General features: G+C 47.3%; 1 protein-coding gene across 7 annotated transcripts in view; it reads right to left on the minus strand.

Annotated features, from left to right (window-relative positions):
* The window catches only part of ARID1B (AT-rich interaction domain 1B), a 443,851-nt gene that overhangs the window by 48,580 nt on the left and 373,351 nt on the right, over positions 1–21,920 (minus strand). For 4 of the 7 annotated variants that reach the window (XM_039234078.1, XM_039234077.1, XM_039234080.1 and 1 more), the window contains 2 exons: positions 11,965–12,292; positions 10,080–10,208 (listed from right to left, as the gene is read on the minus strand). In XM_039234078.1, coding sequence (XP_039090009.1) covers positions 10,080–10,208; positions 11,965–12,292 — 457 coding nt within the window. The remainder of the gene's footprint in view (positions 1–10,079; positions 10,209–11,964; positions 12,293–21,920) is intronic. The other 3 variants (XM_039234083.1, XM_039234081.1, XM_039234079.1) reach the window with 1 other exon arrangement.

The raw sequence follows: 21,920 nt of genomic DNA on the forward strand, positions 1-21,920 counted from the left end.
GGAGAGGAGAGGAGGGGAGGGGAGAGGAGGGGAGGGGAGGGGAGGGGAGGGGAGGGGAGGGGAGGGGAAGGGGAGGGGAGGGGAGGGGGGAGGGGAGGGGAGGGGAAGGGATGGGGGAGGGGAAGGGAGGGGAAGGGATGGGGGAGGGGAGGGGAGGGGAGGGAGGGCCGTGTCCCGGGCTTGCTGCTGTAGGGCTCTGGCCGCCAGCGAGGCGGGACACAGAGACACTGGGGGTTTTGAGCAGGAGCAACAGCATAAGACGACGTGTTTGGAAGGCGCTGGCCTCGGACCGTGGACGGGAGGACACACCGGAGGCGGAGGCGGGAAGAATGGGGGTAGGGCTGGCGGGTGGCCAGTGGCACCGAGCTGAACGGACCGCGGCCTTGGCGGGAAGCCGGGAGGGGCCTGGTGACGAATGAGACGCTGCGCGGAAAGAAGAGTCGCACCGCGCCGGCTCCGAGCTGTCTGGCTTATGCAAGAGGCGGGCCGACGGGGCCGACCCGGTGAGATCGGGGCTCTGGCTTTGGACACGCTGCATCCGGTGAGCCCCGAGTCCCCAGGAGGCAGGCGTCCAGCGGGCAGCCGGAGGCTCAGGTCCGGGAAGTGGAGGGAGCGTCCTAGAACTCGTCTTTGTTCCCTGCGCTCTTCCGATCCTTCGTGAGTTTTTTTTGTCTAAGACGCTCCCTGGTGAGCGTGATCTCTTCTGGGGCAGTCTGTCCCGTAAAGAAGGCTGAGGTGTGTGTGGCATCAGCCACAAAGCTAGAGTAATGATCGTTTTCCAGCTCTCAGTTAGTAAATTAGTAGCTCCCCAAACCCTTTGGTAACTGATATAGTTAGGTTTTATTTTTTCCTTTGAGAACGGACAAAAAGGAAAGTTCTTTTTCTTTTTTTTTTATGTTTTATTTATTTCTGAGAGAGAGATAGAGACAGTGTGGGCAGGGGAGGGTCAGAGAGAAAGGGAGATACAGAATCCGAAGACAGGCTCCAGGCTCTGAGCTAGCTGTCAGCACAGAGCCCGAGGCGGGGCTCGAACCCACGGACTGTGAGATCATGACCTGAGCTGAAGTCACTTAGCCGACTGGGTCACCCAGGTGCCCCGGAAAGTTATTTTTCAAGAACTCTATGAAAAAGATGCTTTTGATAGAAGGGTAGTGGAAACTTGATTAGCTGTTCTTCAGGAGCGTGTTTCGCGTGGATATATGTTTAGCGGCCAACTCTGCAGAGTACGAGCCCCCCGCGTGTCCTCACCGAGGCCTGGATCACGCGGGCTGCCACGCGGCCTCTCTGAGGCTAAAGCGTTTCTCCCAGGCGTCTTCGCCTTTCTTCAAAGAGCTGTATTTTCACCCCCGCATCTTGGCGAAAAGGTTTCCACCAAGCACCGAGGATCCCTGCACGTTCCATCTTGACTTCCTGAAAGGCTGGAACATCAGAAACCTCCCTTCCCTTTTCGTTAACTGCGCCGTGCAGACGCCCCGGAGGGTTCCAACGTGCTCCCAGCTCTGCTCCTGGCGTCCCTGCTCACACCTGTTGTGCAATTTCAAGATTAAGGGCTTCTCTTTCGCCTCATTGCAGGTGGCCCGTTTCAGCTGTTCCGAAGGCGGCGGACTGATCTTCGCCTTCTTTCTCAAGCAACCAGGAGGACAGACAGAGCTCAGGGGTTCTGAAGCGAGAGACTTCCGTGTTGGGGTGTGCAGAAAATGCAGGCACTGGCCGGCTGCCTGAGTGCTGCTGGTTGGTAACGAAGAACGTTCTCTGCATCTCAGAGTTGATTTTGGTTTGTTGAGCCCGCTGTTCTGTTATGAAGAACCATTTGCTGGTCGTCGCACACAGAACAGCAGGCTCCTGAAGATGCTTCATTCAGAGATTCTGATGCTAGCGTTTCCCTGTTGGCTCCCAGCACGTGGGCTGCCTCAGGTGTGGGGGGGGGGCGGGGAGGGGGAGGAACAAAAGCCACAGGGGGCAGGAGTGGGTCCCCAAACCAGTCTCTTCCCTGTGAGGGGCAGACCCCAGAACTCTCTGTGGGTTCTGTACATGTAAGCTTCCCGCTGGCTTCTGATAAGGACCCAAAGAGCAATGAGATCCATTGTGCCTCTTTTTAATTAATTAATTAACATTTATTCATTTCTGAAAGAGAGAGACAGAGACAGAGACAGAGTGCGTGGGGGAGGGGCAGAGAGAGAGGGAGACAATAGAATCCAAAGCAGGCGCCAGGTTCTGAGCTGTCAGCATAGAGCCCAACACAGGACTTGAACTCACAGACTGTAGATCATGACCTGAGCTGAAGTTGGATGTTGAGCCCTCCGCTGTACCTCTTGAAGGAAAAACTAGTTGCCATTGATGCCCCCCACAGAGAGGAAACAGTGCCCTTCCCTGTGTTAAGTCAAAGATCTTTACTTTAAAAAAAGCTTATTTTGAGATCATAAAACCATTAAGAAAAGATCTTGAGTAATTTGTAAGTTAATTCCTTTTCAGTGATGGGAGTACCCACCCTTTACACCAGGACACGCCCTTCCTGGGCACAAGGTACAAGAGAGAATAACGAGGCAAGTTCTCCTAAGAGGTACCAGCACCTCAGACACGGGGCACATATCAGCTTGACGAATGCCAAGGACTAAGCAGCAACTACCCAAGAACGAAGCCAAGTGATGTTTTAGGAATGAGGTCATTAAGAATGCACAGATCGAATGCATTCACAGACTTCAGGTACTTAAAGGGACCAGTCTGTTGACTGAAAAAAATAAAGAATCTGGGTCCCAAGGTCTCCATCTCACGTGCTTACAGCAGCACTATTCTGTAAAACCCTCTAACAAACAATATACTTGTCCAGCGCTGCGTGCCAGGAAATGTATCAACATAGTCATTTCTAATTTAAAAAAAAAAACAAAACTTCATAAAATTCTTAGATTTCCTGAGCTAAGGGCAGCCCTCGGCCACAAAGTCACTTACTTATTTAAGCAAACACTGTTCAAAATTAGGGTAAAATGTTGCAAGAAGGGCCTGAAAAATAGGAAGGCGGGACCTGGCCAGCTCTTACCTGGCATTTAACAGGCAAAGGCCATCCAGCAAGAGGTAACGTGCTAAAGCACAGGACAGCCTTCAGGTTCTGAAGCTGCGGGCTTTTGTTTGGAAGTAGAGTTCGAAGTAAGAATGAAGGTGAAGGGTGAAGAGTAGCCTGTGGGAGTTGGCCCCACGTCCTTCATGCCACCAGCTAAGGGGTCACATCAGCAATCAGAGAACCCAGCCCCTTGCCCGTGGTCTTTTCCCAGGCCACGCAGGATGCTTCCCGAACCCCAGACAGGGACAGGCTAAGACATGGATCAGGTCCTCTTCACCACTTAAAAAAAAATTTTTTTAAGGTTTTATTTATTTCTGAGAGAGAGAGAGAGAGAGAGAGAGGGAGAGAGAGAGAGCGTGAGCAGGGGAGGGTCAGAGAGAGAGGGAGACACAGAATCTGAAACAGGCTCCAGGCCCTGAGCTAGTTGTCAGCACAGAGCCTGACGCGGGGCTCGAACCCACGAACCATGAGATCATGACCTGAGCCGAAGTCGGATGCTTAACCAACTGAGCCACCCCTCTTCACCACTTTTAAACTCTCCCTGCTGCCTTCAGCCCAAGACTGCTGAGGCGACGAGGTTTTGGATGCTCGTGGTGTCCAAACGCTACCACCTGTGATACGTGACTCCGATAACCCTGCCCTTTAACCCTGAAGAGCTTGGACTGGCTGGGCTGTGTTGCTGATCGTCTCTGGGGATGGACTGCAAAGCCGATTCCGGAGATGACCATCCCAGCTGACCGTGGGCGNGGGGGGGGGGGGGGGGGGGGGGGGGGGGGGGGGCATGGACTGTGGGGCAGAGTTGCTAGTGGGACCAGGAGGAGGTCAGGCCAGGTGGCTCAGACAGAGAGCAGGGGCACACTCCACCGACGCAAGGCTCCCCTGGATAACAAGAGCCCCGACCCGACGCACGTGTCATTGCGCGTCACCTGAGACGGTGAGGACGCACGCAGCTGGGAGGGATTCAGGCTGGGACGTGGATAGGAGGTACTCTCAATGAGGGAGGCAGGTCTAGATACGGTGGGGAACTGGGAACGTTCCAGAATATGCAGGGACAAAAAGCAGAAAGTCAGAGGGGCTCACGGAGGCCACCTTTGCCATGAGAGATGGCCAAAGCCAAGTTCTAGTTTCCTCCAAACGCTATCCAATGCTTTCCTCATTCAGTTTCCATTGGGTTCAAACACGGGCATCTGAGTCTACACTTTCCACCTCTTCTCTTCAGCAGCAGGAATGCCAAAGGTCAACCCTCAGCCAGCGTTCCACCGCAGGGTCCCCAAGGTGGGGGTGGGGGCTGTGAAAGCCCAGGCTCTGGATCTCCCCTGCCTCTGGCCACGGTGAGTGTGCGGATATAGTTAAAATGCTCGCCAGGTAATCACTTGTTTAGGGAACGTCAGACTCTAGTCCATGAAAAATGTGCCACACATCTCATACTCTGAGTCCCTGGATCTCATTAAACTTAAAAAAGAAAAAAAAAAACTTTCTTGGTCTTTTAAAAATTACTATTTTACTACTTTGGGATTTGAAGACTAATACAAATACTTTGTAGTTACCATCATAGTTCTGATGGAGATCATAATCTTAAAATACCAACATGATAAGTAATACTCAATTCTAAATTCTGAAGGTAAAAGGGCGGCCAAAAATTAAGCATGGTATTTAGATGATAATGCAAAGGCTTACATTTAATTGCAGAAATAAAAACTCTACTTAAGTCTTAGAAATCTTTCCTTTGTCTTCCAGTAACGTGACTTTTGCAATCATAGCTATTATTCGACAACCTAATAGTCTAAAATCCAAGGGGCTAAATTCTTTGTTAATATAAATCACTCGTGGCCATTCAGGCTCACGGACCCCACTGTAACCGGGGCTTGACACATTTAGAAGTTTTTTGCTCCTTCTCTTTGACATTTTAATGCACTATCTCCATTAATGTATTTCCACATGGGTGGCTCCCTGCCCATCAGCAGAGCTGTGTCATACTGGCTTCAAAGAAAATAATACAGAAAAAGTGCCTTGCTGGCAAATAGTAACAGGGAAAATGAATTATAAATACACACCTCCCTACAGAATAGTTGCTGGCAGACATGTGTGTATGTGGTGCGCACATGACACACAGACACCAGCAGCTGTGTGTGCCCAAGAGACTAATGCCGTCGCTTGCAGGCGGAGCAGCTAGCGGAGAAGACCACTGGTCAAACTCTCTTATGAGACAGTCACTTCAGCATCAACGGAGGTGAGGCGCTACTGATCAAGCTACCTTATGACTAACGTTTCAATGGGACTGAAATGAGTGGCAAAGGGTAAGAAATGATGTTAGTTAGAATGCCCAGTCTCCCGTTTTACAAGAAACGTTCTAACAAAGCTGCTTTTGCCCCCCTAGTTTTTGGTATGATGTAAGTATTAACACGTAGGTCTCCAGGTTCATGGTTGTGATAGGATAAAAATTCCCTTCCAGGCAACAGTAAGAAGACTTTCCAAACGGACTCAGTTTTGCTCATATATATATATTTTTTCCCCTTAAAACTAAGAAGTCTCAGAGTATCTCCTCCTTCTGATGTTCAGTCAGTCCACGGGGGCATCTTTCGGGGACAGCAAAAGGAAGACCCGCGTCGCCTGTACCAGCCTCAGAAGGTGTATGCACTGTTGGATAGAAGCGTCGGCTCAGAATCCTTACTGTCACAGCTCAGCTCCAGTCACGAGAACGCAAGTTGTGGAAGCGTTCCCGGGTGGGGGGGGAAGGGGGGTGGGCAAGCAAAGGGTGTAAAGGACAGAGATTCAAACCCATCCGCGTGGCATCAAGCAAACTGTTACCGCATGTCACAAGGTATGTGGTTCCGGAAACGAGGACTCAGGCTGCGCAGTGAGTCTACAGCAGGGGACGCGCCAAGCACTCGTGTCCCATCGGATGAAGCACAGGGCAGGCCAGGGAGCCAAAGTCCAGACCTCAACTAAGAAGTAGGATCTATACACCAAGACACTGACTGACAGCTGGTTTCTAACAGTAGAATTGCCTTTAGATGTGGGAGAGAACTGACATTAAGACATTTTCTTTTACAGGGAAAAATCTAGAAATAGCACTAAATGAAGGAAGGGCAGGAAGACCAGGACACAGAGCTGATGCCCAGCCTGTAGCTGACGAAAGGGTCCTGAGCCAGTAACGTGAAGACCCTCGTCTCCTCCACCGTAAAATCCAGGGGTTGAGGCTCCGTGGCACCTCAAATCCTTCTAAATCCTTCTAGATCTGAGATGTTGCTGTTCTGTCACTGAAACCACATCTTCTGAGAAGGGAGAACGAAACATTTCCCTTCTGATGAAAATACCACCGTAAAGATCTGTGCAGAACTCTGTCGAGAGTCATCTGAAGTCCCTGAAGACTTGATGCAAGCTACACGGGAGGGGGGGCAGACTTCAGGGAACCAAACTGTACCCCAGCCTAATGGTCTAGGGCGTGTCAGAGCTTCCGTAAGTTCACTGAAGTCGTGCCCTCACCCTGGGAACTCGTTCCCAAGAAAACATCTGGATAAGTCTGATATACCCCGATCCACAGGTCGGCTGTGTTGGCAGACACGTCAGCTGTAGGACACCACCAGGTGCCACTGGGAGTGGACGAATGGATGCAAAACACACTAAATGGCTCAGGGAAATTTTCTTTGGTGTGTGTGTGTGTGTGTGTGTGTGGCCTGAGGTTCGTGGTAATGCTTCTTTAGGAAGCAGCAGGCCAAAGTCTCTCCTAAACTTCTGGCCACCTTTGGCTCTCCTCTGCAGACATGGTCTCAAGTCCGTCCAGCACGGTGCTCCAGAGCCAGACTGAGGGTGAAAGTCACCTGCCATCCCTGAGCTAGGCCTTTCATAAGATCATTGAAGATTTCCACCTCTCTGTGTCTCACGACTTCAAAAGAATACCACCTACGAGAAATGCTTTAAAACTAAGGGATTGCCTGGGGGGCTCAGTCAGTTAAGCGACTGACTCTTGGTTTCTGCTCAGGTCATGATCTCACCGTGAGTTCGGGCCCCCCGTCGAGCTCTGTGCTAACAGTGTGGAGTCAGCTTGGGATTCTGTCTTTCTCTCCCTCTCTTTGCCCCTCCCCTGCTCATGCTCTATCTTTCTCTCTAAATAAATAAAGTTAAAAAAAAAAAAGAAATGATTTAAAACTAAACACAGCAATGCATTTTCTGAATAGAGTCTATCAGTATGTATGGCGGGCAGGGTGTCTTGGAAAAATATTATGTATAAATTACTAATTCCAAATGATAGATAATATTAGTTAGCTAACCTAGTAGTCAGGCAGGAAGGGTCACCAAATTCCGTCCTAAATCCTCTGATAATCAAAACAAGGAATTCCTTCACTCAAAAGGTAAAAATGAAAAACAAACAAACAAACAAACCCTCCACAATTCTGTATGTTTCTTAACTTACTCAGTGCGGCAGGTGGGTTTTACCTTTGTTGTGCCGTCCTTAAAAAAACAAATTAATAAAATACCTTCCCATCAGTCATGCCCGCATGTGTTTTCTCTGCCCTAGCTTACACGCACTGAGTGGAGAAAGCCTGAAGCATGACCGCCATCAACGGACCATCAGTTCTCACACTGAACTTTCTGTTTCTAATTGCACACACGTGTGCACGCGTATGCACGCTCATGCACTACCTTTGTCATTAATTTGTCTTTTTCACGTTCTTTCAGAAGTTCAAAGCCCTGTGGGGTTCTGACTTGGGAAAGAAGTCAATGTTTTTCTTTTTTTAAATTATTTTTAAGGTTTACTTTTGAGAGAGAGAGACAGAGACAGAGCATGAGTGGGGGAGACACAGAGAAAGAAGGAGACATAGAATCAGAAGCAGCTCCAGGCTCTGAGCTGTCAGCACAGAGCCCGATGCGGGGCTCAAACCCATGGATTGTGAGATCATGACCTGAGCTGAAGTCGGACACTTAACTGACTGAGCCACCCAGGCGCCCCTGAAAGAAGTCATTTTTAATGAACTCTGCGAGTGTTGTGTGTGAAAGGCTCGAGTGACTTCTTCCCCAAAAGAGGAGCTGACATGTAAGTGGGCTGGTTTTTCAAACTGCCGACCCGACTTCCACCCGACAGAGCTACCAATGGGGGAAGAAAACAACGACAGAAGCAAAGACAGGGTTCACTACCACGAGCTACTGAGTAAAGCACAAGTGTGGTGAAAACTTAATTTCTTAACCCACAGCACTAAAACATGTGCTATACATGTCTTCTCACGTTCAAGCTTCTGCTTAAAACAAAAAAAAAGGCACAACAGGTTATATGTATTTGCAAAGTGAAAAGAGAGGACGATTTAAAATAGAAATAAAACTTTCTTTTCTTTCTTTTTTAGAAAGAGTGCTGTAGGTATGAAAGGCAAAACCCAGAGCTCCTAGGGATGGGGCCACAAAGACGAGCCTTTGCCAAGTGCGCTTTTTAAGATTTACAAGGAGTACCTCGGCCACCTTTCTTTTTCTTGTTTTTAATTAAGCAGGAGGTGTTGTCTTCTAAGGACACTCTCTGGATGCTGCTAGCTGCAACGCAGATTTGATCCACTCATGTTGGTTAGCTAACATTGATTTTCTGCCCCAGTGGAAGAGATTTCACTCTGATGCATGCCATTTAAATTCATTTTACACAGCTGCTTAATGTGGCTTGGCAAGGCACAGCCAAACCAGCTTTGCGGGTCTAAATAGGCCTCCAGAGTTGGTAAAGGACAGATCCTAAGGATTAGCAGCCGATGATGAATGCTTCTCTCTCCCTACTGTTATCGGAATTCCTACTGCCTCATGAAGTGACCTTGAAGGTACCACAAGAAGGGAAAAAAAGAGGAAGAGACCATTTCCCCAAAGAAGTCTGTTTACCTAATTACATTTGCTATTTCACTTTTAGGATTATGTTTACAAAATTCTATATTTGTTGGCCCACATTTAGGACCGTTGGCGAGAGGATTTAAAACTCTCGCCTGCAAAATTATCATTTGCTCTTGCTGTCTAAATAAATGTATACCGAATATAAAACTACTGACAGGCTCTCTGTTATGTATTCATAACAAGCAGTAAAAGCACAGTTCTATAAGTTTAGTCTTTAAACAAAGCCAGCTGACTGTTCTCTGTTTTATTTGAACCAAAAATGTGGTGCATTTCTCCTGAACGGGATTCAATCTATGTAGGATAATCTTATCATTACAACATGCAAAGCGGTATCAATACTAACATTTTTGCTAAATAAATCGCTCAATGACAATATGCTTTAAGAGCACTATGAACCTAAAAATGGTATATAGCCTGATGCTATACAGCTTTGTAGTAGGAAAAAAGAAAGATACTTTTTGTTGCTGTATGTAATTCCTGTGTTGAAATGGATCATAATATGGCAACACCGTGTTTCGGAGGAAAATTCTGTGTTGGATTATTTGGTTGCATTTTTCAGGTGACTTCAATACTCTGAAACTCCTTGGGAGACGGAAAGGAGAGAAATCTTTGGCATAGATGTCTGCTCGGTGAGGCTAAGTCCTGTCTCCTGCGGTGGGTCTCTTGCCAAACGCGGCCGCTGCTCTCTGAGTTCAGGGGGGTGTGTGGGGGGGCAGGGACGACAATAACACAGTCATGATCACGGTGCGACACAACACAAGTTCCCAGACAACGGAAGGACGACAATGGCAGAAATCACGCCAGAGTGGGTGACTTCATTACTTTCACGGAGATCGAAGCTTGTGGGTCCCTCTCAGGCATGAAGGGAACAAGCCATGCCGGAAGCCATGCAGAGACGGGGTCTGGGGACAGCATGCACGCTCCCACCGCACCAACACAGCACCGTTCAGAAGGGTGGAGAACAAAACGGAACAAAACGAACCGAACCCCCGAAACAAACAGAAAGGAACGAAAAGACAACCCCCTCTGGGACGGATTTCCTCTTAGGTCTTTCACTTTCTTGTTCTGGGTGTTCTTTTCGCAGCCAGGTGGCACGTTCATTAACAGTTTAAAAAGAAAAAAAATGCCCAGGTCCCGCAGCAAGTCAGGGTATGTTGCTACCTACCCGTACTGGTCAGGCTGGTGCATCATGGGAGCCTGAGAGTTGCCATAGTTGGGGTGCTGGGAAGAAAACATGGGGCGTCCGCCAGCCCCAGACTGGCTGGGATAAGCAGGCGACCTAATGTATGGTGGCCTAAAGCAGAACAGAAGAACAACTTCTTTGATTTGTTCTGTAGACAAGTACGAATCCCCCTGTCCATCGTGTCACCTCCGCACATAGGTGCGGGGGGAGGGGTGCGGTTACAGAATGTGGCATAATACTCTGTACCGTGCAGCTGCCTGGGAGGGGAGCCGGAGAACACTCCTTAAAAGGGGAGGGTGTGGCGTGAAGGACAGGGGAGAGGAGAGAGAACAGGGAGATTGTCAGATGTAAATCACCAGTTTATGCTGGTGAAGTAGGGCTCTGACTTCGGCGCAAGCCAAAAAAATACACGGTCCTTGCTGAAAATGGGCAGCGTGTGAAGTCAGGGCTTCCGAACTACCTCCTGATCAGAAACAGAAAAGGAAAATGCCTGGCTGTGGATTTCTGTGTTCACTGATACAAAATGATGTGTAAACTGAGTCAGGAAGGGAGCATGGTAGGGCTTCTGAATCACGACTGTGCCTTAATGCCTGTGGTTATATTCCTCCCAGGTGGCTATCGGAGGGCCCATTGTTCAACGCAGTCACGTGCTTTCTACTTGAAAGTAACTTGAGCTTCAGGACGTGCAACAATGGACAATTAACCCTAAATGAGAGCTTCAGGACCAGGCAAACCAGTTTTCAGGGACAGGTTTATTAAAACATTCCCTAAAGCCTGTGAGGTTCGGGTTAGTATCTGGGGTTCAAGGAATTTTAATTATAATGTGGATGGAGACAGAGGATGACTGATTTTCCTTTTGATTCCTCAAGGGAAACTTATTATTGTTTGGAGCAAACAGTGAGACTGAAGGGGTCCCTAACGTTCCCCAAATAGCAGCTTCAGAGGAAAAGTAACAAAGGGACACATTTAAACACACACACACACACACACACACACACACTTTTATTTTCCTTTGACAAAAATCAGATTCCTCTATCTTTTCTTCTGAAGATACCGTATCTTCATACATAGCTTTCAATGTGCTATGTTTTAAAACGCATTTTAACGTATGTTAAACGTAATTTAAAACATATTCAGAAGTGCTTCTTTTAAACCTATTCACTTCGGTCATAAATTTTTAATTAAGAACGTTATTTTTATATAGGTTAAAAACTTGCTTCAACCGTTTTAAAAATCCAAGATTAAAAACAAGTAAGTGATTGCGGCTAAAGCCTGGCTCTTTGAACTTAAACTTTACGAAATATTATCTTTGCTTTACGAACCGCATTTCGGTTTGGATAGAGAGGTATGCCCAGAAAAGCAAAATAACAACATAGGAAGATGACTATTAATCTCACACAGATACACGTAGACAAACACACACGATACAAATATGTGCATAGACGAGGCTTCTATTTTATAAAGAGTTTTATGGTGGGGTAAAAAAGAAAAAAAAAAAGAAGGTGGTTCTTTTTCCCTGCTTTCGATTTTAAAAGCCCGGCCTTTCAGGCCTCAGCCCTGCTGGCTAAGCCCGGCCGCTCCAGGGGCAGCCACGCGCACACGCCACGGCTCCGGGCCGGCCACGAGGCCTCCTCGCAGTCATTCCAAAGAACCTCCCACAACTCGGCCTCCTTCCCCGACGTCTCCCTAACGTGCCCCGCCGCTCACGTCTCTGTACTTTACGGTACAGGCTACGTTCACGCCAGCGGAGCGGCCGCGCAGGCCTACACTCCACGCCCCGCCCCCCAGCCCCGCGGGGGACGACGTAGCTGTGTGCGCAGCACGTGCTCCCGCGCCTGCGCACAGACCGCCCGCCCCGCCGGCGTACCTGCTCTGCGCCGAGTTTGCAGCGGCCTGCATCACTGCGGCAGCTGCCTCCTGTGCCTTACGGTTCACGGTTGGCATCGGCGGGCCCATTCCTGGCCCTCCCTGCTGGGACATGCCGGGAGAGCTGGGCGTCATGCTGCTCATGTTTCCGGGAAACGGCCTGTTCTGCATCCCCGCTGACGGCATCCGCCCCAGGGGCATAGCACCGCACGGCTGGCTTGGCCCTTGTCCGTGCATCTGGTTGTTGGCATTGATGCCCATGCCGGGCCCTGGGCCGCTGTAGCTCGCACTGGGCACCCCGCTATACGTTGGGGGTCTGGAGTAGTTACCTAAACAAAAAGGAAACACAAATTAAAGCCTTTTATTGAATATCTGGACTTGCGAGGACATTCACGGGAAAGACTTCCTGTCCCACGATGTGATCAACACAGGATATTAGCCATGACCCTTATTAACCCTTCCTCTGCTGGCACCGAGGCTGGCAGTGTCACAATAAGCTATCTCGGCACATTCCCAAGGCAAAGAGCCACACAGGACCACGGAGAGATCTCGGGGACATTTAGCCTAATCATTAAAACAACCAATGAACAGGCAAGGGACGCTAGTAGTGAGTGCTGTTGCTTCAATACACCCAACATTCATATTCCTACTAATTCCAGAGAATTAATTCAACTCCTAGTCCTTAGGAAGGCACCACTGACACTGCATGACTCCCCATTACTGCTTTCGGCAGTCATGATAAAGGGTTCAGAAAGATGACGGGTCGGACAAAATGCACATGTGGTCAAAACTGTCCTCCAAAACCCCACAGAAGGGGTCACGTGGAAACTCAACATTGGTCCAGCAAAGCAATCAGTTTTCCTCTGGTGTTGGGGGCAGGGCTGCTTTTGTTTTGGGTTTTGTTTCTGCCTTGAGCATCAGGTCAAGTGGTTCTCCTGTGCCTGGTGCGGTGTCGGAGGAAATATGGTTTCCCGCACTAAGCACCACAGTCCAAGTGAAGTGGCGGCACCCTGGAGGCACGGGCAGAGCACCCCCAACCCCCGTTCACACTGGGGGGCACACGCTCGCAAGGAAAGCAGCAGCCTCAAGGACCCGGATTATTTCAAAAGTTTTCTCTCTCCTTCCACGCCTTTTACTTTGAGTGTACATACATTAAAGGCACACGTAACGTCGTTCCAATAATAACAACTGCAGAGAGTAACCGCTGAAGAGTACTGTGTATGACAGGCTGGGTTAAGTGCTTTGCACCATCGGTCTCAGTGGCTTCTCCAATAATCATATGAAATACATATAAATGACCATGATTTCATTTACAAATGAAGAAAATCAACAGCTAGTAGGTTAGGGTTCAAACTCAAGCAAAAACAGATTCTAGGACCCATGTAATTAACCAATAAGATATGCTGCCTTCCCACAAATGATTACTGAAATAAAATAAATGTAAAAAGCATTTGCAGAATATGGATAAGTGTTTTGCAATCAATCCTTACTGCTTTCTGGAAGAGCCTTCTTGTCAAAATAACTGTTCCAGGCACAGGAGATATAAGATTAAATACAATTCAATCCCTGCACTCAGGAAGCTCACCGTGTGTGTGTGTGTGTGTGTGTGTGTGTGTGTGTGTGTGTGTGTGAAAGAGAGAGAGAGAGAGATATGGAGTAGCAGGGATAAGACAAGAAAAAGTATACACGCAAAAGCAGAAAGATAATATACTGTGAAAAGTGCAAGAGAATGGAGGGCAAGTCTGCTTGATGGGGGGCTGGGGTCAGTGCGATAGGGGAGTTCAGCGAAGATTTCTTTGCTGGGCTGTGGCCTCAGGAGCCTGTGGCAGGCAGGCCCTGGGGTCTGGGAGCACTGGTGCTCAGTGAAGGCTCCGCACATACTAACTACATGACCTCAGCTCCTTCTCTTTCTTTTCCTATCCTCTTCTCCATAAAGCAAAGATTATTGCCTCTAATACTCTCTGCTTGAGGAGTCGTGGCTAGGGCTCAAGGGCATGAAGTATGTAAAGTATTGTAAACACGGAGTAAAAATGGTAGGGGTTAATATCTGGGTGGTAGGCAGCAGAAATGACAGTGCACAAAGAGAGCACAGAGAGGCCGTGCACACAGCACAGCCAGCAGAGAGCAGACGATCTCCAGGTTAAGTCACCAAGGAGCTCTGTGTGGCTAGGACAGGGAGGGGGGCGGGGAGGGGGGGAAGGCAGACCCAGTAGGGGTCTGCTGTTCCATGCCTCCAAATGTGGGGTTTATTTTGAAGATGAGAAGGAGCTTCTCCAGGCTTTCCAGCAGAAATTGGATTTGACTAGTGAAAATATCAAAAGCAAATACTTAATATTTACTATGTGCTAAGATCAGTTGCGAAGTCTTTGCATTAATTCATTTAATCCTTGTATCGGGCCTAAGAGGCCCCTATGATTACAACACTTATTTTAGAGATGAGCGACCTGCGGCCCAGAATGCTGAGGAGCTTGTCTCAAGGTCACGTGCCTACTTGGCAGAGAAGCCACGGCTTGCATTCAGGTAGTCTGTGTGCACAGTTCAGAGTCTAGGCACATAACACTGCTGAGTGGCCTCTCAGATGCTTACGGAAAAACCATACTTGTGTAACGTATCATCACGACGGTAAGACCAGGTTTTCTTAGGCCCACGACATGTAAAGTGGCCTCACCTACAAATCCACAAGGGATTCGGGGACTTTCAACCCTGACTGGGTACTTGCTCTCTGTTAGGTGCGTCACATGGGCTTTATTTGGGTGTCTGTGAAGGGTATTATTTATTGCAGATGGTATGGAGGCCATCATTCACATGAACCATATGGGCCAAGACAGTCTCAACTAAACTGCCTCTGTGGCTCCAAAGTGGCCAGAGGCACTATATCCACAAATGAAAGTGCCTGTGTTCCAATAAAACTTTATTTGCAAACACGGGTGGTGGGCCAAAGTGGGCCATAATATGCTGGCCCCTGCTATAGACCCATCTTGGTACAAACTAATGAACTGCTCCACCAGCACAGAAAGGGACTTATTAAAACCAACATTTTTTTGACTCCGAATGTCCTGTGGAAGGCTAAAGAAAAGCTGAAGAGGAATAACAGAGTGAGGCACTAGCAGTTTAAGGACCTGGAAAATGGAAAGGAAACAAGAGAATAGAAGGAACGGGAGAGGTTTGATGTCAATGACCTCAGGAACCACCGAGTTACATGCGAGTCGGTCTTCTATGGCCAGCTCGTCAAATTTAAACTGCCTTCTCCTAAGAAAACCCTCTGCCTTTGCAGAAATAAACGTATGCTGCTTCCAAGTAAAAGGTAAAAACATTCACTGTTTACCAATTTCAAAGTTCTTTATAGAAAGTTCTTGTTTCAGAGTCTCCCACCCCACAGGACCATGCATAAGGTCCCCGTCTGTCTTCCCGTCACACTATCTTGGTGGAAAGGGCACCTTATGCTTCCCCGGCTTGTGAGGGACACAGCGCAGTGCTCAGAATTCAGATTTCTCCTCTCCGCCCGCACTGACCTCACACGCCCTCACTGCCAGACAGCCTGATAACATCAGTGAAGACGGGGCTCTTTTTTGGCCCTTGCTTTTATTAAAAATAAATAAACTCATTCACAGCTCGAGTGTAAGTGAAATTAATTCACATACTCATTCAATTACCGGCTCCCTCCCTCCCCCAACACTTGGTAAGTGACTCATTTGGTAACAAACCTTACTCAGTGAAAACATATGTACCCTTTGCTTTCGAAGGAAATGAAATAACACTTTAATCTTGTTTTAGAAAACAAGCATTTAGACATGGTTATCTCAGACTGCCCACAATGTGGTTTTATTAGAGAAGGAAGTTCCTGATTTTGTCGAACTCTGCTTACGGGTGGAACAGAGAAACTCCGTCACGCTGGGTTCTTGTACTTGGGGTTTAACAGGCAGGCCGGGAGGCGCTGTATTTTAACGATCACAAAGGAGAGAAACGACAGCGATGTTCAGTTACCCCGGACCTGGCTTTGTCTATCTCATTCGCGCGTGTGCAGAAGAGCTGCGTTTCCGTGGCTTTGCTCAATCCCGCAGCCAGGAGGCGTCCTGCCACGGGGTGGCGGATGTGCCGGAGCACAACCGGGCACACCCAGACACGCACGCGAGCACTCGGGCTTAGAAAGGCCCATTGAGTGCCGGCTCCCAATCTAATTTCCCTCAATCAGTTGGGCTGATTCCATGAATCGGCACTCAAAAGCACACGTCAAGGGAATATGTTCTAATTATAGAGGCCTCTACTTGGTAGAAGAAATACAAAGTCCCCTTTTCTTCTCCTTGAAAGTCTAAAGACTTTCCTCATTAGACTCACATGCCTGGATAAAAATGCTTTCTAAAGGCTTTAAATGGCTTAAGAGGCAGCGATGGACAAAGCGCGGGCTCTAGAATTTGGGTCTGAATAGCGGCATGACCTTGGACAAGTTACTTAACCTGTCTGCACATCAGTCTTGCTGTCTGTAAAGTAACAACAGCATTGGGGACTAGGTACGAAGGGACTGTACAGCGCCAAGGACAGAGTCCCCTGACAAACGACCATTACCATCGCCATCATCATCGACGATCGTAATACTCTCAACAACCATTGATAAGTGATGATTTTGTCCCCATCGTTTTTTAAAAATGTGTGGAAGGAGTGAAAAAATGATTAATGCTCCCCCCGCCTACTCAATACCATATCTTTCTCCCCCAAATAAACAAAAACCAAACACATAAGCCAAGCAAAATATGAGAGGAAAAGCCAGGAATGAGAAGTGCAATCCTCTTTGCATGTTGCTCTAATAGATTAGTAATTTGTTGGCACTAGCTTTGACAGAAAACAGATGGATCCAGCATTAAGCACAATGAAGGCAGCAGATGCTGGGCCAGCCCACCTCAGCTGGACGGGTCTTGCAGCCAAGTCCGAGAGCTCACAGTTTTCAAGTGGGTTCATCTTAGCACACCAGCTTTGGAAAATCGGTCACCGAATAAATTCAGATTCCAACCTACCGGGAGTTATAGTCAAGCACCAGAGAGAGGAAACGGTAGCAAGACTGTTTGAGTCACCCTTCTTTCAGGAGAACTGTAGATACTTCTGTACCCGACTCTGGAATATTAAGTTTGCTAGTTACAATCAGTATTCCAAGCTTACTGCTCTTATTGAACTATGAAGTGTTTCCACTCACATATGAAGTTTTGACTCTCCGTTTCACCATTCAACAAATTATTTAGGAATAACTTCTGTGGGCAAGGCTGCTGCAGAGGATGCAGTGGTGCCCAAATCACAGAACAGACACTTTACCCAGAGCAGGAAAAAACAAAATGGATAATTAGCGAAGTATTACGACGAACATGTTTGTGAATGAGGATTAAATATGCATTTACCTTGTTGGTTAGTTAATAATGTTCACTACTGTTTATAGCTATCTACTACATAATATTATTTTAGGTCATGTCTACAGAGATAGAGTTTACATACAATAATAATCCTATGTAGTTCAATAATCACCACAACATGAGATATTTCTACTAAGACAAAAAACTGCCATTTTGTGGTCATTCTCACTCCCTCCCTCTCCGTGGGAACCACTAATCTGATTTCTGTTCCTACAGTTTTGCTTTCTCCACGATGTCACATAGACCCATACAGTATGTAGTCTTTTTGTGTCTGGCTCCCTTCCCTTAGCACCACACACCTTTGAAATTCACCCACATTATTGCACACATCGGTGGCTTTTCCCCTTTTGCTGATAAGTAGCATTCAATTCTGTGGACATCTGTGTTGTTTCCAGTTTTTGGTGATTCAAACAAAGCCACTAATATTTGCACACAGGTCTTTGTGTGGACATAGGTTTCGTTTCTCTTGGCAAAACCCTAGGAACGAAAGAGTGCCAGGTTGAAGGCTAAGTGCATGTTGGGACTTTTAAAGAAACGCTACCACAAAATGTATGAGTTCAAAAAAAAAAAGGTAGGAGTTCATTCTTGATACTGCCAATTAAAACAAAATTAGCAGGGTACCTGGGTGGCTCAATCGGTTAAGTGTCTGACTCTTGATTTCGGCTGAGGTCACGATCTCACAGTTTGTGAGTTTGAGCTCCACATCAGGCTCTGACTGCAAAGCCTGCTTGGGATTCTCTCCTTCCCTCTCTCTGCCCCTCCTCCTCTCTCTCTCGAAATAAATAAACATTAAAAAAATAAAAAAAAATTAGGCATCCCAATAGGTGTGTAGTGGATATCATTGTGGCTTCAATTTTCATTTCCCTAACAAAGAATGAGTTTGAGGGGCATCTGTGTGACTCAGTCGGTTAAGCGTCTGACCCTTGGTTTCAGGTCAGGTCATGATCTCATGGTTTGTGAGTTCGAGCCCCATATCAGGCTCTCTGCTGTCAGTGCAGAGCCAGTTATGGATCCTCTGTTCCATTCTCGCTCTGCCCCTCCCCTGCATTCTCTTTCTCTCTCTCAAAAATAAACAAACATTAAAAACATTAAAAAATGATTGAGCATTTTTTCATATGCTTATTTGCTGGCTACCATATTTCATAAGATCCTTTTTGTGTAAAAAAAAAGTTCTATTTCAAAAACCTTCTTCCAACCCTACCTTTTTACACAGGCTGATCACACAATACTGCTCTTTTGGGCACTACCTTGGAGGAAAAATGACTGAGTAGACAGGAAGATCACAAATGCAGGTTCAAAATGAAAGCTGACTCCCCCCCCACCCCCCAGTTGCATTAAATCCTACCATTGGTGGGAATGGATAATCTGTTTTCAGAATTGCTATGTACGGTACCATATTTTCCCTAAGTCAGCATGCATTTTCAAAAGTCTTCACCGTGTAAGAGAAAGGACCATACTGCACAAAGCTTGGGACAGAGGGGGAAAGGCCTCTTACTTTACTGTCTGGGTACAGAGTTTCGCTTTTGGTAGTTTTTTCCCCATGTTACAAAAATGGACCCCTTTAAAAATTTAATAATACAATAATGCAAGTTTAGTGCAGTGAGTACAGAAGCACAGAAATAGACAAAAGTGGCCCTTCATTTTACTTCCCAAAGGTAATTGTTAAGCATTGACTAGTCAACCCAGCACCCACGGAGCATCAAGGCAGGGTCAGAAAGGTACCAGTATCTGTGGAGTACTCTGTCTTAATCGTTTCAAAAACAGTTTTTTTTTTTAACTTTATTCATTTTGAAAGAGAGAGACAGCGAGGGAGAAGTAGAGAGAGAGGGAGAGAGAGAATTCCAAGCAGGTTCCGTGCTGTAGACGCAGAGCCCATCGCAGAACTCAATCTCACGAACTGTGAGATTATGACCTGAGCCGAAAGCAAGAGTCAGATGCGTAAGTGACTGAGCCACCTGGGCGCCCCCTAAGTAGCTCTGCAGGGTCTCTTACGTGCTAGCTCTGTGCTAGTGGCTGGGGGTTCAGCAGCGAATGAAGGCGAAAAGCCTACAGTCTGGTGGCAGGAGACGGGCAAAGAAGCAACCCTAGAAGATGTCATACGGTGCTAAGTGCCAGGAAGAAAAATAAAGGGAGATTTATACAGAGTGGTGAGGGGTGGTGTCCCTGGGAAGGTGACTGAGGAGAGCCACTCCCGGGAAGGGAGCTGTGTGCGTGTGGGTGGCCTCTCAGGAAGGAGAAGTGGATCTTCAGAGAAACAACGGCCACTGAGGCTGACATCACGCCTGGGCTCAGGAGACATATGGGAAGTCAGATGCCAAGATCGGGCCCCGGGCAGGGAGTAAAGGAGAGAGCACAGGCCCTGAAATAGCAGGGGTGTAACCGTCTGCTATGTGTGACCTCCAGAAAGCCATTTGTCGCTCCCAAGGCCGGTTTTCTCATCTGTAAAAAGGGCATAATACAAGATTATGTATCTTAGGTGGTTGCTGTGGGGGGAAAAATGATAGTAACTGTAACTATTGTTGGACAAGCACAGTCAATAGCTAGGATCTTGCAAGGAATAGGGAGAAACTGTCCCAGGATTAATAACCCTTTAATCAGTGAAATAATTTTTTATTATGTATTGCATCATATGTGTAATTTTACTTTCATGACGCACAGATATTCAAATTTATTTCTCAAACCGAGTGTAGGAAAGAGCACTTACGTTAAAAACGTAAAAAGGCGTTAACTCAATAGCCAAGTTTAGTATAAAACAGTGAAATCTCTATGGTAAGAAATGAAAAAGTCTCAGAGTCACTGCTGTCACACGTTGCAAGCGCACCCCTGTCCCCCCCTGGGCTCCAGTGTCCTTGGGACCAGTGCTCGCAAGCGTGGGAACAGCGCCCCCTGGAGGGAGAGCGCTTACCTGCTTCCCCTGAGGGGCTGAGGGGCTCTGAGATTTGTCCCCTGTGATTCAATAAGGCCATTTCTTTTCAAACATTTGAAAAACTGGCAGAGCTATGAGCCCTGGGAAAAGGCACCTTGCTGAGATGTAAAGTACAGCTGAACGTGCACATCCTGCGCCTCCCCAGTGCTGCCCACGGCTGTCGTGACCGGGACCCGTGGTGGAGCGACAGCCCACTGGATGAGATGTGCTTCCTCCGGGGGCGCAGCGACTGGCGGCTCTCCTGAGTGCTGTCGATTTTAATTAGCAAGGTAAAATGGTTTCACGCCAGTCAAAATTAAAGCTGCTTTGTGTTTTTCTTTTTAAAAACTTTTCCTTCTTGGGGCGCCTGGGTGGCTTAGTCGGTTAAGCGTCCGACTTTCGCTAAGGTCATGATCTCGCGGTTCGTGGGTTCGAGCCCCGCGTCGGGCTCTGTGCTGACTGCCGGCTAAGAGCCTGGAGCCTGTTTCAGAGTCTGTGACTCCCTCTCTCTCTGACCCTCCCCTGCTCACGCTCTCTCTCTCTCCTAGAAATAAATAAAAAATACTTAAAAAAAAACAAAAACTTTTCCTTTTTTAAATTTTAAGTGGGTCTGCACTTTAACTTTTCTTTACTCCTCCCTAAATTCCCAGGTTTTGATACAACTGTGATGATCATCGGTCCATTAAGAAAAATTCATGCTTAAATCTTGTAGTGAAAGCTAAATTTGAGCATCGAAAGAAGACAGCATGAATGGTCTTTTTCTATAAAATGACTTACTTCAATTTCTGTTTTTCCCCCCAGTATCAGTGAGATAAAGATATGGACTATTTCTTTTCTTTTGCTTTATCTAAAAAAATATTTTTCCTTAAAGAGTTTGTCAAGTTGGTTTCCATATAACACCCAGTGCTCATCCCCACAAGCGCCCTCCTCCATGCCCATCACCCCCCCCCTCCACTATTTCTTTAACAACAAAACGATATGGAATATGGAACTGACACGTGCCTGGCACTGCAGATTTAACCATAAAATAAGGTTAAGGTAAAAAAACTTGTCACATGCATCACACCCGGACTCCAGGGGAAAAGAAACCTAGTGAACCGGACAGGGAGCGACCTGCACAGAAACTGGCCTTCGGAAAAGCCGGAGAAGAGGACGTGGTCAGTCTGCAGCGCTGTCCGCGAGGGAAGTGTGAATCCGCGTGGCGGACACATGTCACCTCTGCGGAAGAGAGGCTGAATTTAGCGTAATTCAATAATAAGACCGAGATTCTGGACTTGTAAGAGTGGAGACTGAAATCCTGGGTCACGGTGACACAAAGGACGCCAAGGGCCTACAGCCAGTGACATTTCTGCATTGTTCCTCTTCAGCTGAAACAGGGGTAAGATTATTAATGTGTAATTCACTATTTTGGAACTGCATTCATTTCAACTCGGTATGATTTAGTTTTGTGAATCCACTGAGAAACATATGTTAATGAAGGGAAAAGGAATATTTCGGACGGCATTAAAAAAAAACCCTTTAGCTTCTTTGGGAAAAAATACCTTTTAACAAGTAATTTAGAAATAAAAGGCTCATCAGACTCACCTACTAGAAAGTTCCCTGCTTCCTAAGACACATACACCATGCAAACTAAGGCATCAACCCAGGCCTGCTTCA

This window comes from Hyaena hyaena, unplaced genomic scaffold, assembly GCF_003009895.1.
Source record: "Hyaena hyaena isolate Hyena2069 unplaced genomic scaffold, ASM300989v1 scaffold_81, whole genome shotgun sequence".
NCBI classification, from domain to species: Eukaryota; Metazoa; Chordata; class Mammalia; order Carnivora; family Hyaenidae; genus Hyaena; species Hyaena hyaena.